This window comes from Dromiciops gliroides, chromosome 2 (genome assembly GCF_019393635.1).
Source record: "Dromiciops gliroides isolate mDroGli1 chromosome 2, mDroGli1.pri, whole genome shotgun sequence".
NCBI lineage: Eukaryota > Metazoa > Chordata > Mammalia > Microbiotheria > Microbiotheriidae > Dromiciops > Dromiciops gliroides.
Genome location: NC_057862.1, coordinates 161,166,408 through 161,182,282, shown reverse-complemented (window position 1 = coordinate 161,182,282; position 15,875 = coordinate 161,166,408). Strand labels below are relative to the sequence as shown.

The window sequence follows — 15,875 nt, the reverse complement described above, 5'->3', positions numbered from 1 at the left end:
TATAATACATATATAGATCATAATCTTAATGATTTATTTGTAGAGATGAAGAGGAAGGAAGGAAATAAGCATTTGTATATTGTCTGCAATGTACCAGATACTGTGTTAAGCACTTTTACAAATATTATCTCATGACATAAGGAACTAGTCATATGGGTAAAATTGCGAACATCTTCTTGATTGTCTTTTTAGGTGATAAGACCATTTAAAAAATTTTTACCAGAACTTTAGCATATTCTGTCCCTTAGGTTATACTAAATTGATTTCCTCATTGTCACCTCCAGCACAGTTTTCTTGTTTATGGACTGTCCTTGGCCTAGCTGATCTTCCCAATTATATTATCTTGAATGTCATTTCTATTTCCTCACATTGCAATTTGTTAATTAGGGTCTTCAGGTTTAACTGTGGTTTGATCTTCATCGTTTATAGAAATGTTTTCATAAGTTGTATTTTTCAGTCATTTTATTGCCCTTTCAGTTTCATCTATAAATAATTTTGGGATTGCCTGGCTTAGTTGGGCCTAATTAAACTTTCTACAGATCTGTTTTCTCCTCTTCTTTTTTTATTTGTTCTCTGTGGTGATAATTGCTTGTAATCTTCCATTATCTACCATGACATTTTGCAAATTAACTTGTAATACTAACCATTGTTGCTTTGGCTGCCAAGTCTGTTTCCCTTTTTCCAGGAGCTTTAACATTTGCTTCAGAGTTGGTTAGTTAAATTTTTGTGCACTTTAGCCTCCTAATTGTAATACTTATTTTATATTGGTCAAACGCCAAAAGTTAACAATCTTGTTGATATATTTTCCTTTAACTATTTCCATTTTTCAGCATTATAGCTCAGGTTGAAAAGGGTCGGGGCTCTTGTTATAAGGGTCTTCTTTATTCTTTTTTCTTATCTTTTGTTCATAAGCATTGATAAGGGTGGAGGGTAACCAGACCATGAGGGCTTCTAGATAATGGTCTATAAAGAATGTTGACTTTCTGGAGAGCAATTGGATTATGCCCAAAGGGCGATAAAGCGTGCATACCCTTTGACCCAGCATTACCACTTTGGGTCTTTTCCCCAAAGGAAATCATGAGAGGAAAGGGACCCACATGTACAAAAATATTTATAGCTGCTCTTTATGTGGTGACAAGGAATTTGAAGTTGAGGGGATGCCCATCAATTGGGGAATGACTGGACAAGTTGTGGTATATGAATACAATGGAATACTATTGTGCTGTAAGAAATGATGAGCAGGAGGAGTTCAGAGAAACCTGGAGGGTCTTGCGTGAGCTGATGATGAATGAGATGAGCAGAAGCAGAAGCACATTGTACACAGTATCATCAACATTGAGTGTTGATCTACTGTGATGGACTATATTCTTCTCACCAATGCAATGGTACAGAAGAGTTCCAGGGAATTCATGATAGAAGATGATCTCCAAATCCAAGAAAAAAAAAAAGAACTGTGGAGTATAGATAGCTGAATGAACCATACTATTTCTTTTGTTTTTGGTGCTGTTGTTTTTTCTATTTTGAGGTTTTTTATCATTGTTCTGATTTTTCTCTTATAACATGACTAATGCAGAAATAGGATTAATGTTATTGTGTGTGTGTGTGTGTGTGTGTGTGTGTGTGTATATATATATATATAAACCTATATCAGATTACCTGCTGTCTAGGGGAGGGGGGAGGGAGGGAGAAAAATCTGAAATTGGAAAGTTGAGAACTATCTTTATATGTAACGGGAAAAAATACTTTATTAATTTAAAAAAAAAAAAGAATGGTTGAAGGACCTGGAAATATTTAGTCTGTGGAAAAGAAGACTTTTATAGTGAATATGATCACACAGATGTGAGGGTTGCCTAGTAAATGTTAGGGCCAGAATTGAAGTCCTGGTCTCTTCACTCCCAAATCCTATACTCTTCCCAGTATAACATGCTGTTTCTCTCATATGTAGCATGAAATGCAACACATACTATAATATGTAGAGAAAAACTGAATGAAATTTGATTGAAAGAACTAGAGATGTTTACCGTGGAAAACCAAGCACTTGTCAACAGGATAGCTGTTTTCAAAAATTTGAAGGATGATCATGTAGGAAAGAGATTAGACTTCTTATGCTCATAGATTTAGACTTGGAAGGGATCTTTGAGGTTATCTAGTCCAGCCCATTCATTAAACATATAAGGAAAATGAGGCCAAAAAAGAGATTGTGTTTTGTTCATGGTCACACAAGCAGTAAATATAATAAATAGGATACAGACCCATTGCTCCATAGATCCCAGAAGAATTAGAAACATTGGCTAGCAGTCGGAAAGAAACCTATTTAGCTTTGATGTAAGGGAAAAAAGATTATAGCAATCAGAGCTACCCAAAAATGGAATATGCTACCTTCAAAAGTGGCAAGTTCCATCTCATTTGAGGTCCTTATGCAAAGACTGAATAACCACTTGGGAAAGTTATAAAGACGGTAATTTTCAGGTTTGAGCTGGAATAGATGGCCTCTAAGGAGAAGGAAATGGCAAATCATTCCAGTATCTTTGCCAAGAAAATCCCAAATGAGGTTATGAAGAGTCAGACATGTCTGAAAATGACTGAACAACAAGGTCTTTTCCACCTCTGAGAGTCTGTGTTTCTTATTTGGAAGCGATTTGGACCTTTGTACTAATTAATCAGTAGCAGGATTGCCAAGAAACAGCAATTTGCAGAATGGCTCCTATTTTGATGACCAGTCATTTTCTGTAGGATACAATATAGTTAATTTTTGTTGTTGTTTTGGTAATAAAGCTCAGTAGTTGCCATGGACAATGCTTTTTTCACTTTATTCTTAAGAAAATATTGAACGTTTGCTGGCATGATGTTTCTTTGGCTTCTTTAATTTCTTAGTATCAAGCCATAATTCCCAGTATTTTTCAACGTTTCCTTATTATTTATCTTCACATTAAAGCTCTCCATAGATTTTTTCTTCTTTTTCGCCTTCTGCAATATATGTTGATACATAATCTGTAGTTATCTCTATGGTAATCTTTTTGCTTAGGCTAATTATGAGCCCTGAGCAGCAAGATGACAGTCTCCCATGATAAGATGTTTTGTGTTGCTTTTGGGTACACAAGAAAACCAACTCTGTCACTCCTTTATATGCCTCCTTAAGCAAATCCTCTGCACCATACTTCCATTTAACTGCAACTTCCTTGTTTTTGATTTATAATGAGAATGACTATCAGTGTGTTGGTGTATATGAAAGGTACTGTAAGAAATGTAAGATAACATTTATGGTTTTCTCCTTGCCTATGAGATATGGATTCAGAGAGGCTTCTTGCCCTACCTACCTTAGAACAATAAGATAACGGAATGTGAGAATGACAGAATGTCAGAGCTTAAAGATCATCTATAGTCATCAATATAAAGTTGTAGCTGGACAGCACTTAGATCTGATTCTGTCCCCTCATTGTATATATGAAAAAATTTAGAGAATTAAAGACAATTATCCAGGTTTTTACAGAGCAAGAATAGAGTCCAAGGTTCCGGGCTCATAGACTGATACTTTTACACCTAAACCAGATTAGGATGTTTGCTATCATATTGTAGGTTTGGATTTTCAGGGCTAGCTTTCCAATGACAATTTTATATCAGGCGTTTCTGCCTCCAATTTCATAGGTTTTCGCCAAATGGTATTTGGGTTATTCCCTTGTGGATTGTACTGCTAGGTTCTCAAAGGCTTTGTTAATAGATTCAAAGCTAATATAATAGTCTTGTCCACTCAGTTTTGTTATTTTCCTATAAAAACGTAACTTTGAAATATCCACGCACGAGTGTTAAAGAAGGTTATATGTAAATGGGCAGCTAGGTGTTACAGTGGATAGAGTTCTGGGCCTGAAGTTAGATAGACTCATCTTCCTGAGTTCAAATATGAACTCGGACACTTACTAGCTATGTTCTGGGCAAGACACTTAACCCCATTTGCCTCAGCTTCTCATCTGTAAAATGAGCTGAAAAAAGAAATGGCAAAACACTTCAGTATCTTTGCCAAGAAAACCCCAAATGAGGTCCCAAAGAGTCAGACACAACTGAACAACAGCAATATATGTAAATAGGATATGTGGTTTAGAGGAAGATGTAAGGAATATGAACACAAAACCACTTTACTTTGTAAGCTTTATTTGTTCAGTCACTTGTTCATTTAACCCTTTGATCTCCACATGCTTTTTATTTTGGGGTGGGTAGGGGGGGAGGCTCATTTCCTGAGTCTCTTGGCAGCTTTGCTGTTCTCTAGTGCCTCAATTGTAATTGCCACCCTCCTCTCCCATTTCTTTAATGGGGATAGCATTACAAGACCTGATTATCTTTTTCTTTTTTTTTTTTTTTAGTGAGGCAATTGGGGTTAAGTGACTTGCCCAGGGTCACACAGCTAGTAAGTGTTAAGTGTCTGAGGCCGGATTTGAACTCAGGTACTCCTGACTCCAGGGCCGGTGCCCTATTCACTACACTACCTAGCTGCCCCCTGTTTACCTTTTGTAGTCATTTTAAAGATCAAATGAGATAACGTACTTGATGACACCCTTATAAAGTCCTCCTTTACGTTAGTAAATTTTAAAGTGGTAGGCCAACCATTGGCATTATTCTTATTGCCTTCTCTGTTCTTAGTAAAAATCAGTGAGGTTTACCTGACGTTTAATCTGCTTTGACACACATTGTCCCAATGATAATGAAATAACCATTGGTGGTTTTTAATGCTATATAAAGTTTGCAACATTTTATTTTTTTTTAAGACAGACTTTTCCTATCATTACTACACCACTGTACCATAGGATTTTTGACTTAAAAGGGCTAGATTGTCTGTTTATCTAGTATATCTCTCCTAATGCTATCTCACAAATAAGAGTCTTGCTCTGGCTTCAAAGGCCACTGAAAAAAGGACTCCGTGATGTGCAGGATTCATTCCTATCCTTGTTTAAATGTATTAGATTTTTCACATAAATGTTTTCTTTTGATGCATTGGAGTCTCTTTTTGACAGGTCACTACACAGAAACTCAAAAATTTGTTTTTCATGAATATAAAATATAAAACCTACACATCCAATATGCCTGTATTTTGTATAAGAAAATATTTTTTTGCTTTCTCTGTTAAAGCCCATCCAAAGTTTTAATGTTTTTGTAGTACTGTTAATAATTCACAGTGAAATACAAGAAAAGTACACAAGAAATGTGTCTGAAATATAAAAATGTAATAAAAAGATTTTGTATTTAAGCCTCTCTGGTTCTGTAATTGATAAGGCTTTGAATCTTATCTAAAGGAATTTCCACAAACAAAATCAAATAAAGAAGCTATAGAAGAGAGACATTTTCATAGCCTTGGTAACTGATATAACTATCTGCAATCAGATTTCTCTGTTCAAATCATTTATTGAATCATTGTAAAGCAGATGGTGAACACAAAATAGGTATCATCTTTTTTTGTTGTTTTGTTTATAAAATTGTTGAAATTTGGTTTTGTTGAAATCTTTTAAATAAAGATAAAATATTGTTGACTACCTGGAATAGAAATTTTCTTTTAAATGCTTCTGAAGCCCATCTGGTATGTAGAGGGGTGTGTGTGTGTGTGTGTGTGTGTGTGTAACTTGTTGTTGTTGTTGGGTTTTTTTGACTGGGCAATGAGGGTTAAGTGATTTGCCCAGGGTCAAATGTCTGAGACCGGATTTGAACTCAGGTCCTCCTGAATCCAGGGCTGGTGCTTTATCCACTGTACCACCTAGTTGCCCCCTATATTTTTAAATTATATGTACATCTAGTAATTGTATATGAAGTATTTTTGCTAGTTCTAGGAATAAATATGGCTTGCACAGTCAGGCAAAGGAGTTTGATTTATTTATAAAAATTTGTAAATAATATCCCCCCTCCCAAAAAAAGTCCCCAAAGTTTTATGTTTGCTATTTACTTGGAAATCCCCAAGGGAATTGTGAAGGATGTCAGTTCAAAAAGTGTTTTTAAAAAGCAGTTGGTTATAAACAATATTCAGTTCCATAGGATCTGAGAATTTGTAGGAAAATTTTAAATTTAAATTATTCTGTCCTGTGTGGAGAAGGAAGGAGATACTTAAGAAATTTTATAAATTAAAAGAAAAATGGGTAAAGTTATTTTTGTCATTATCACTTGATTTATCCAGTATCTCTTTTTAATCCTAAAGAAGATGACAAACATTAATTTGTCAGCCAACTAAGGTTTGAAAAATGCTTCTTCTTGGTGATTATTGCTGAATTCCCTTATGTTTTAAGCTATTTTATCAAAGGACTAGTTTCATCAAACCATCTAGTTATAACATGAAGATTATACTGTAAATGTCACATAGTGCATATCCATGAGAACATAGTTGAGGCAAAGCTTATCTGTTGTTTTGCATTTCCAGGAATCATTATAGTGTACATTGGAATATTTCTTATGGATATACGGTTTTTTAGATTCATTATATCTTGACTATTCTATATATAGAAAGAGGTTTGGTCCTCCATGCATGATCATTTGTATATTTACCTTTGTCTTCCCATCCAAATCTGTAGAAAGATTGTTATTGAGATTATACCCTTGCATTAGTAATAGGCATTGTTTTCAGCAGAAAGGAATCATTTGTACTGAAAGATGACTCTTTGCTTTTGTCAGTGCCAGCCACCACTTTATATTCAGACCCTGGACCAGTTATAATAAAAGGCACAGAGGGCTTAGCTGCATAAATACAGCCATTTTCGTTCAGATCTTTGCATTCTTTAGAGCCCCATGAGGCCTCTATCATGCCCCACACCATTAAGATCTAGCGCTCTTTAGCTGATGATTCTATCACCTAATTAATGACCATTTTGTTTAATTAATCTTTGCCTTTCCCGCATGGCATCCAGGGAAATTGGGGTCACTTGACAAAGATAGGGCTTGTGGTTTGATGAGATTGGTAAGCCTTTTCCTAAAAATGTGCCTAGGATATCACCACCCCGAACCTAGGTATCCTTTTAATAGTAAATTCTTTAAAAATACCATGTGCCTGGCCTTACTTTACAAAGCTTTGATACATAAAAATCCAAATTTTATTTAAAAATTATTCGTTCATTTATTTGAATTAATGCAATTCAACAAAGATTTATTATGCCTATTATATTCAAAAGCTTTGGTGCTTTAGGAAGTAAATGATTCTTTCCTTAGCCCTGCTGTGATATGGGCAGGTTTCGGTATAAACATTGATGAGCTTTCTCTAATCACCTGTCCACATCAAATTCTCCGATCCTTTCTCCCCCAGCTATTCTTTACTTCACCTTAGGCACAGCATAAGGATGCTTTATGTGGTCTTTACCTAAAACTGTTTCTTCTGCTATGATCCAGAACTCTGATTTCTCATTTATCAACAACCTTTTATTTTCAATTTTCTCTTACTGCCTTACTCACCTGAATTCTGAATTCTCACCCTGACCTCCGTCATTCATTCCTCCTGACCTCCCTTTCCTCTGTTCACTTTGTAATTCAACCATTTCTTTATATAATTTGTCCGTTAATCACTTTGTCTTTTGTCACTCATACCTCACTGAACCTGATTCTGGGATGCCTCCTATTCTCCTCCTGTCACATGCTGTTATAGAGAAATCATTTATTGCACTGATTGAGCATACTACATATTGCCATTTAACCATGTCTGGTCTTTCAGTGCTACATGATAATCTTTCCCCTCTACCCTTGCCACCTTCCCACAATAACTGTTCCTATCTGTTTCTTCAGTCCTTCTATATAATTTTCTTCACCCATCTCTGTCATCACAGAACCTTGCCTCCTTGTTTACTGAGAAAATAGAGACCTGTCATGACTTTTCATTTCTCCCCTCTTCTATACACCAAACACCCCATTATTTCCTCTAGTCTCTGAGGAAGAGATGGTCATTCTTGCTTAGGTCAGTCTCTCTTCTTGTGCTCTCAGCCTCAGTCTCTCCTGTCCTCTCTGGAGCTTGCCTTCTTGAAGACTGCACTCAACTCTTATCTTCAGTGATGGGTCCTTCACAGCTGCCTATGGACATGCTCAGTCTCCTGATCTTTATAAACTCCTCCATTTCTTCAAGGAATTGTCTGATAAAGGCATTTGTGGTTATTTCTCCCCGCCCCCCCCCCATTCTTGCCCTGCCGTTCACTGTCTGTGTCTTGTTTAAAAAAAGTCTGAACTCAATGTCCTAATTCTCCCCCAGAAGAGGACCGTAGCAATAATTAGAATAATAAGAATAATAATAATAATTAATAATAATAATAGCTCATTTATGACCATTTAAGGTTTGCAGAACATTTCATATTTGCAAACTTATTTGATTCATTTTACTCCATTCATTTATTAACCTCGTTATAGTTTGATTTCCTCACCCTACAATTGATCAAATTTTGGTAGTTGATGTATTTCCTTCCAGAAGCAATTCCTTTATTGACTTTCTGACTCCTTTTAGCCGAGAAAAATGCTAGCTAAGCAAGATATGATGTGATACCTTTCTAGATTCTTGGCCAGGAAGTTATTTGGGGTATGTGGACACTTTGCAACAGTGATAAGCAATAGAGAGTGAAAGAAAAGTGACTTTTTACAAGGCATTAGTAAGTAGCACTTTCTGAAATGCTTGTTTATTTCCTGAAGTGGCCTTAGAGTAAAAATCTTGAGAATTTTTCTTGGGATTGGTTCTGGGAGGAAGGGGCCAGTCCAAATAGACTTGATTTTGTACGACATATTTATTCACTTTCCTAGTTCAGCTTTGCCTTTTAGTCCTAGAATGTGGTGTCTAAAAACTTTCAAGAAGAAAAGGTCTCTTTATCCTAAAGGTAGCAATCATCAGGAAGGATGATCTCTCTGTACCATAGCATGAAATAAGGCTTAGTGAGCAGGGAATTGGGGGTGTGTTTTATGTTAACAGCAGGAGATGGATGGTTCCCCAAATTGACCAGATGTTTTGGGTTTGGGAGTGGGATCTGTCTGAGTCGTGGAAGGAATTCTGGAAGCCTAGATTGATAGATGAAAACACAAAAAGCAGGAGAGGAAAGGATACTATGCAGATTCTTGATCCTTTCTTGATAAGGCGTTCTTTTAATCCAACTATATGTTAGTTGGGGCCAGTTTTACCAGTTGATGGAAAAAGAAGTAGGGAAATATAATTTTAAAGCAATTGGATAGTGTTGTTTACTCAGTAATTACTGTAGGTCATCATGTCAACTTGATTTGTTTCTGGTGTATATGTCTTTGCTTGACTCTGGGTTATCATCATTACCTTCAATTGAACCATTACCTTTCCTGACCAGATGGGAGTCAATTGTATTGGGTTAAGAACTGGCTATTTTACCAGATTCTAGTCCACAGAAGGTCCGGCAATTGCTTTGGATTTATATCCAGATAGCCTAAGATTGGAACAGAGTCAATGGGTCAACTACCTATAATGGTGGTTTAAAAGAACCTTGGATCATCTTGGGTTCTGAGGTTTACAAAAAGCAATTTGTAATAGTAATACACAAAGCATTTGTGTCATTCTGTGGCAGACTTAATGTTCTAGATTCTGATAATTATTCTGGTTTCTTCAAGGTTTGAGGATCAGAGATTCATCCACAGATCATCCAAACCCATATGCTGAGGACAGTTGGCAAGATTGTTGTTAGGGCATTAATTTGTTACCTTCTCCATTTCTTCTTTGTGCTTGGCACATTGCAAATATAGAAAGACCATCTAAGTTTGTCTGAGTGTGGACTCTGATGGATTTACCTTATTTTTGTTTTGTCTTCCTTTAGGTATGGATGAACGAGGAGGTACAACATCTTGGGGAACAAGTGGTCAACCAAGCCCCTCCTATGACTCATCTAGAGTAAGTTTTTTTCCTCCTTCATTTAAAAAAAATTAAATATTTGATCAAAAGTTTAGAGGAAGATTGATAGAGACTAATAAGCTCTTTAAGAATGATTCTTCAAATTTATAGTTTTCTAGTAACAGAGGATATCCTAGTTTTTAAAGGTAATATATTGGAATTATTGCATTATAAGATGTAGAACTAGAAGGAAAGAGATTATCTAGTCCAACCTTTTTATTTTATATGAGGTAAATGAGACTCATAGAATTTAAGTGACTTGCCCAAGGTTTGAAAGAAAGTGGGACATATGATTAGAGTTACTTTATAGTTTCCCTAAATGATATAGGTTTAAGCAGTCTGCCCTTTTTTTCTGCCTAAACAAAAATGCTGAATGAAAGCACCTTTTAAAGCATGAAGTTTTGCTACTCGATTTCAAGCTGTGTTCAATTTATATTTAAATACTTTGTGATGAATTGGAAATGTCATTTGACATCTACGAAGTTATATATAGAAACTCTTACATACATATTTCCATTCCTCTTGGAAGTCCCCACATGGAGCTTTGAATAATGTTGCAAATAGAGAGAAAGGTTTTCTTATTGGGGTTTGGATGTTGGATTTTAATAGAGGGGAAGGAGAGTTAGCAACAGTGCAGATTATTTTTGAATTCTATTAAGTTTTTTAATCACTTATGGATAGTTTACATATTGTAAACAGTACTGTGGCAGCCTGAAAGAATTAATTCACATACATCCCTCCCCCACTAAATGCCTGTTTTAGGGCTTGGAAGCCATGTAGGCCCCTGGGGGAACTAGATTCAATAGTATATCATATGGTACATGTGTCTAGGAGATTTGAACTTGTAATGTAGACATGGGCCTAAAGTAAGCCCTACTTTTTTATTTGTAATTTGGTGATGAGGTAAGCAGTTTTTTGTTTATAGCCAGTAATATTTTGTTGAATGCCTTTATTGTTTATTGCTAAGTTATTTAATTCTATACTAAATGTACTTATTTTAAAATGTACAGAAATTCCAATTAATTTCTAACTTCTTTCCTACACACACACACACACACACACACACACACACGCACACCTCTTTGTCAGAGTCATTTAGAAAAGCAGCATAGTCTAATATTCAAGAACTTGGCACAGAGTTCATGCCCTATCCAGTTTTTTTTGTTCAGTTTATTTAAAAAATTTAATTTCATTTAAGCATCAAATCTGAAAATTATTACATCAATACATTATCTTTAAGTTTCATATACTCAACATGCACATTTTATGAGCAATTCAAATGATAACATAATACATTTATATTCTTATACTAAAAATGTGTCTTTAGATTTGTGAGAAATCATAGAATTGTAAAGTTAGAGCTAGAAGGAACATTGGAGGCCACTGAATCCAATTTCTTCATTTTACTCATGAGAGGGTGGGATTTAAACCTTGGTCTTCCTAACTCAAGTCCCATATTCAGCCATGCTGCTTCTCCAAGGGTACTTTATTTAAAAAAAAAAAATAAAAGAAATCACAGATATATTACATTGTCGATAGAATTTCCTATTTTTTCCAAAGGAAAAACCCTTGTGTTTTCTACAACTTCCACCCCCAAATCTTCAAAATTCTTAGAAAGTTTATATATCCAAGTTAGAGTTATCTTGAGGTGATTAGTGCCTAAATGAAGCATTTATTAAGTGATTATAGTATGCACAGTGTATCATAGAGCACGAAGGGAAATACTAAAAGAGGAAGGAAGAATCCTTGTCCTAAAAGTACTTCTGGCTTAATTAAATTTACTCCTACCTTTAGGATCCGATAAAACTGTAAAATAATATCAAGTCTAATATTCTTATTTTATAGAAGAAACTGAGGCTTAAGGAGTTAGAATTAATTTTTCAATATTCATTGGTTCATGGCAGAGCTGAGGCTACATATCCTTTGTCTCTTGACTCCTAGTTCAGTTCTCTTTCCAAGACACCCTACCTCAGTTGTTCATACCTAAACACATTGTGGTAGAGACTTAGCCTCATATTTTGACTAAAAACGGTAAATTAGGATTTTTACTGCTATTCACTACTTGATCCATGCAAGAATTCTGTACTTTGTCTTTACTTCTCCTGTTGGGTTTTAATAGCCAGCATTTATTTAACACTTTAAGGGTTGAAAAACATTTTGGTTCTAGAGAGCAATTTGGAACTATGCCCAAAGTGCTATAAAGCTGTGTGAACCCTTTGATCCAGCAATACCACTGCTAGGACTATATGCCAGACACATCCAAAAAAGGGGGAAAGGACCTACTTGGTTTTTTGTTTTGTTTTTTTTTTTTGTGGGGCAGTAGGATTAAGTGACTTGCCTAGGGTTACACAGCTAGTAAGTGTCAAGTGTCTGAGGTTGGATTTGAACTAAGGTCCTCCTTAATCCAGGGCCACTGCTTTATCCACTGTACCACCTAGCTGCCCCCTAAAAGTACCTATTTGTACAAAAATATTTATAGAAGCTCTTTTTGTGGTGTCTAAGACTTATAAATTGAAGAAATGCCCATCAACTCGGGAATGGCTAAATAAGATGTATTATATGATGGTAATGGAATATTATTGTGCTGTAAGAAATGATAAGCAGGCCGATTTCAGAAAAACCTGAAAAGACTTAAATGAACTGATGCTGAGTGAGATGAGCAGAACCAGGATAACTCTGTACACAGTAACAGCGATATTGTATGATGAAGGACTGTGAATGAGTTAGCTATTCTCAACAATACAATGATCTAAGACAATCCTAAAGGACTAATGATGAAGCATACTATTGGCTTCCAGAGAAAGAACTGATATTATTTTAATACAGACTGAAGCATGCTATTTTTCACTTTCTTTCTTTTCCCCTTTTATGAGTCTTCTTATACAAAAGAACTCATATGGAAATGTTTTACATAGTTATATATGTATAACCTATATCTGATTGTTTACCACCTCAAAGAGGGTAGAAGAGAGGGAGGAATAGAATTTGGAACCCCCAACTTTATTGAGGTTTTTTTGGGGGGTGGGACAATGGGGGTTAAGTGACTTGCCCAGGGTCACACAGCTAGTAAGTGTGAAGTGTCTGAGGCTGGATTTGAACTCAGGTCCTCCTTAATCCAAGGCCGGTGCTTTATCCACTGTGACACCTAGCTGCCCCTGTTTTATTGAGTTTTTGTTTGTTTTTTTTTTGGCGGAACCCTAAACTTTAAAAGAAAAATGTTAATACAAAAAAAGTTAGGGGAGAAAGACAAACTGGAAACTATATATATGTATATGTATATATATGTACATATATACATACATATATATAAATGATCAGTAAAACTGAAAGTTGTTTTTTTAAACAAAAAACTAATAAAGTTGATCAACTTTAAAAAACTTTGGGTGATGTGAAGGGAGCAAGTATTTATTAAGCACCTGCTGTGTGGCTAGCACTGTGCTTAATTAAGTGTTTTACAGTTTATTATCTCATTTAATCCTCACAACATTTTTGTGAGGAGGATTATCTCCTTTTTGCAGATTAGGAAACAGACTGAGAGAAGTTAAGTAAATTGTGGGTTACATGAACCTAGTTCTTGATTCTAAGTCTAGCATTCTGGACTACCTATGTGCCATCTATGTGCACCTCAGTTTAGTAAAAGGAATAGGGGAATGAAGACAACATTCCTTAGTCTTCCCAAAGAGTCCTTTGATGCAGAATATGCTTTTAAAATTGTGATAGTTGTGGGGGAGAGGAGTAAAAGACCCAAAAGATTGCTGCATGTGTTAAAAAATAGGGAGGTGGTAGTAGTGAAGAGATTTCCTTGATTTTTAGATTGAGATTATCTGTCATTAGTTTAATAAGACTAAGTTTAGTTAGGGAATGGAATAAAAAAGATTCGAAAAGAAGCATACTCCCAGCATTTCCCTCTTCCCTTTTGTAGAAATCACTTTCATGAACCTTACTATAGGTAGGTTTATTTGGTAGAGCAACGATTATCAACCATATAGTATTGTGATGATAATGATTGACATTTTATTCCAATTTAATGTTTACAAAGCACTTTTCATATTATCTTGTTCGATTATGCTTTTGTTCAGTCATTTCAGTTGTGTCTGACTCTGTGATCCTTTGGGTTTTTTTTGTTGTTGTTGTTGTTGTTCTATGTTTTTTTTTTTTTTTTTGGCAAAGATACTGGAGTGGTTTACTATTTCCTCCTCCAGCTCATTTTATAGATGAGGAAACTAAGGCTGATAGGGTTAGGTGACTTGCCCAGGGTCACACAGCTAGTATCTGAGGCAAGATTTGTATTGCAGAAGATGAGAGTCTGACTCCAAACTGTGCCACATAGCTTCACTTTGATCATGTTGTTTGTTGGTTAAAAAAAAAAAAAATCCTGGGTTCTTCTTGGATTTTAAAAATATAATGCATACATAGAGTAAATTCTGTAATGATCACTCACCTTAGCTTTCTTCAAAATTTGGCCTTTGTTGAAATTAATAGTCTACCAATGTATTAACCTCTTTCAAAAGCAAAATTCAAGTTTAGACTTGTCTGGTACATGAAAAAATCAGTCTTTACCAATATGGAATGTCATAGCAAGAATAACTTCTAATGAGCCTAACACTCATCAGAATTGGCTCAAAGACCTTAATCTCATCAACATTGGCTGGAGGAGGGAATAACATACTCATTTGGGTAGAGTAATCTATCTAACCCTGCAGGAAAATAGGAGGAGGAGGGGATAAAGAGGGAGGAGCAAAAGAAGGGAGGGCAGATTGGGGGAGAGGTCAGTCAGAAGCAAATCCCTTTTGAAGAGGGATAGGGTGAAAGAAGATAGATAATAGAGTAAATATCATGGGGAAGGGAATAGGATGGAAGGAAACAGTTAATAACAATAGTAATTGTGAAAAAGAGAAAAGGGGGAAAGTTGTACAAAAAATATTTATAGCAACTCTTTGTGGTGGCTAAGAATTGGAAATCAAAGGAATGTCCATCAGTTGGGGAATGACTGAAGAAGCTGTAGTATATGATTATAATGGAATATTATTGTGATACAAGAAATGACAAGGAGGATGATTTCAGAAAAACCTGGATTCATATGAACTGATGTATAGTAAAGTGAGCAGAACCAGGACAGTGTGCACAGTGACAGCAGTATTTTTCGATGAGCAGTTGTGAATTAACTTAACTACTCTCAGCAATACAGTGATCCAAGACAATCCCAAAGGACTAATGATGAAGCGTACTATCCACTCCCAGAGAAAGAAAGAACTGATATTGATTGAATACAGACTTTTAAAAAAAGAGCACTTGTGGGTTGTACATATATAACCTGTATCAGATTGGTTGCTGTCTTGTGGAGGGGGGAGGAAAGGGAGGGAGGGAGAAAAATTTGGAACTCTAAATCTTATGAAAATGAATGTTGAAAACTACCTTTACAGGTAACTGGGAGAAAAAAAATAAATGTTTGTTACCCCCAAAAAGTGTAAATGTTCATCATTATCAAAAGGAAGACAGATTTTGAAGATAAATTGAACCTAGAATTATAGTAGCGTGTCTCTTTAATATATAATTTTATGGCACTATGATGCTATTGTAACTCTGTGTCAGCATCATGGGCTTTTAGGAAGTCTAGTTCCAGTCAGAGGGAGAGACTAAAGGATCACAAGAGGTGATAGCTGCACACAGCAGTATCCCAAAGCCAGCTTGAAGTGACTCATGAGAGGCAACTCTTCAATGTTCAATGTGAGCATTTACAATGAATAAATTGACAAACACTATAAATAAATGGTTGATTCATTATTTTTGTGGATTGCCTAGATTTAAGGAACTGGCAGAAAAAAAATGTTAGCACTACAAATTGAACTTAAAAGTACGTTGTGTAAAAGAAAAACTTTTTTGTTTTATAGCCAGCTATTAAATATTTACCAGTTTACTAATGACTACACAGGAGAGAAATATACAGTAGTCATGGACTTTGGAGCTTATTTTGGTACGTGGTGTGAGAATTGGTCTAAACTTAATTTCTGCCAGATTGCTTTGTAGTTTTCCATTT

The 15,875-nt window shown here is 35.5% G+C and overlaps 1 protein-coding gene across 1 annotated transcript in view; it reads left to right on the top strand.

Annotated features, from left to right (window-relative positions):
* TCF12 (transcription factor 12) overlaps positions 1–15,875 on the top strand; it is a 420,600-nt gene that overhangs the window by 156,939 nt on the left and 247,786 nt on the right. Inside the window, 1 exon segment of the mRNA XM_043982756.1 lies at positions 9,765–9,838. Coding sequence (XP_043838691.1) covers positions 9,765–9,838 — 74 coding nt within the window.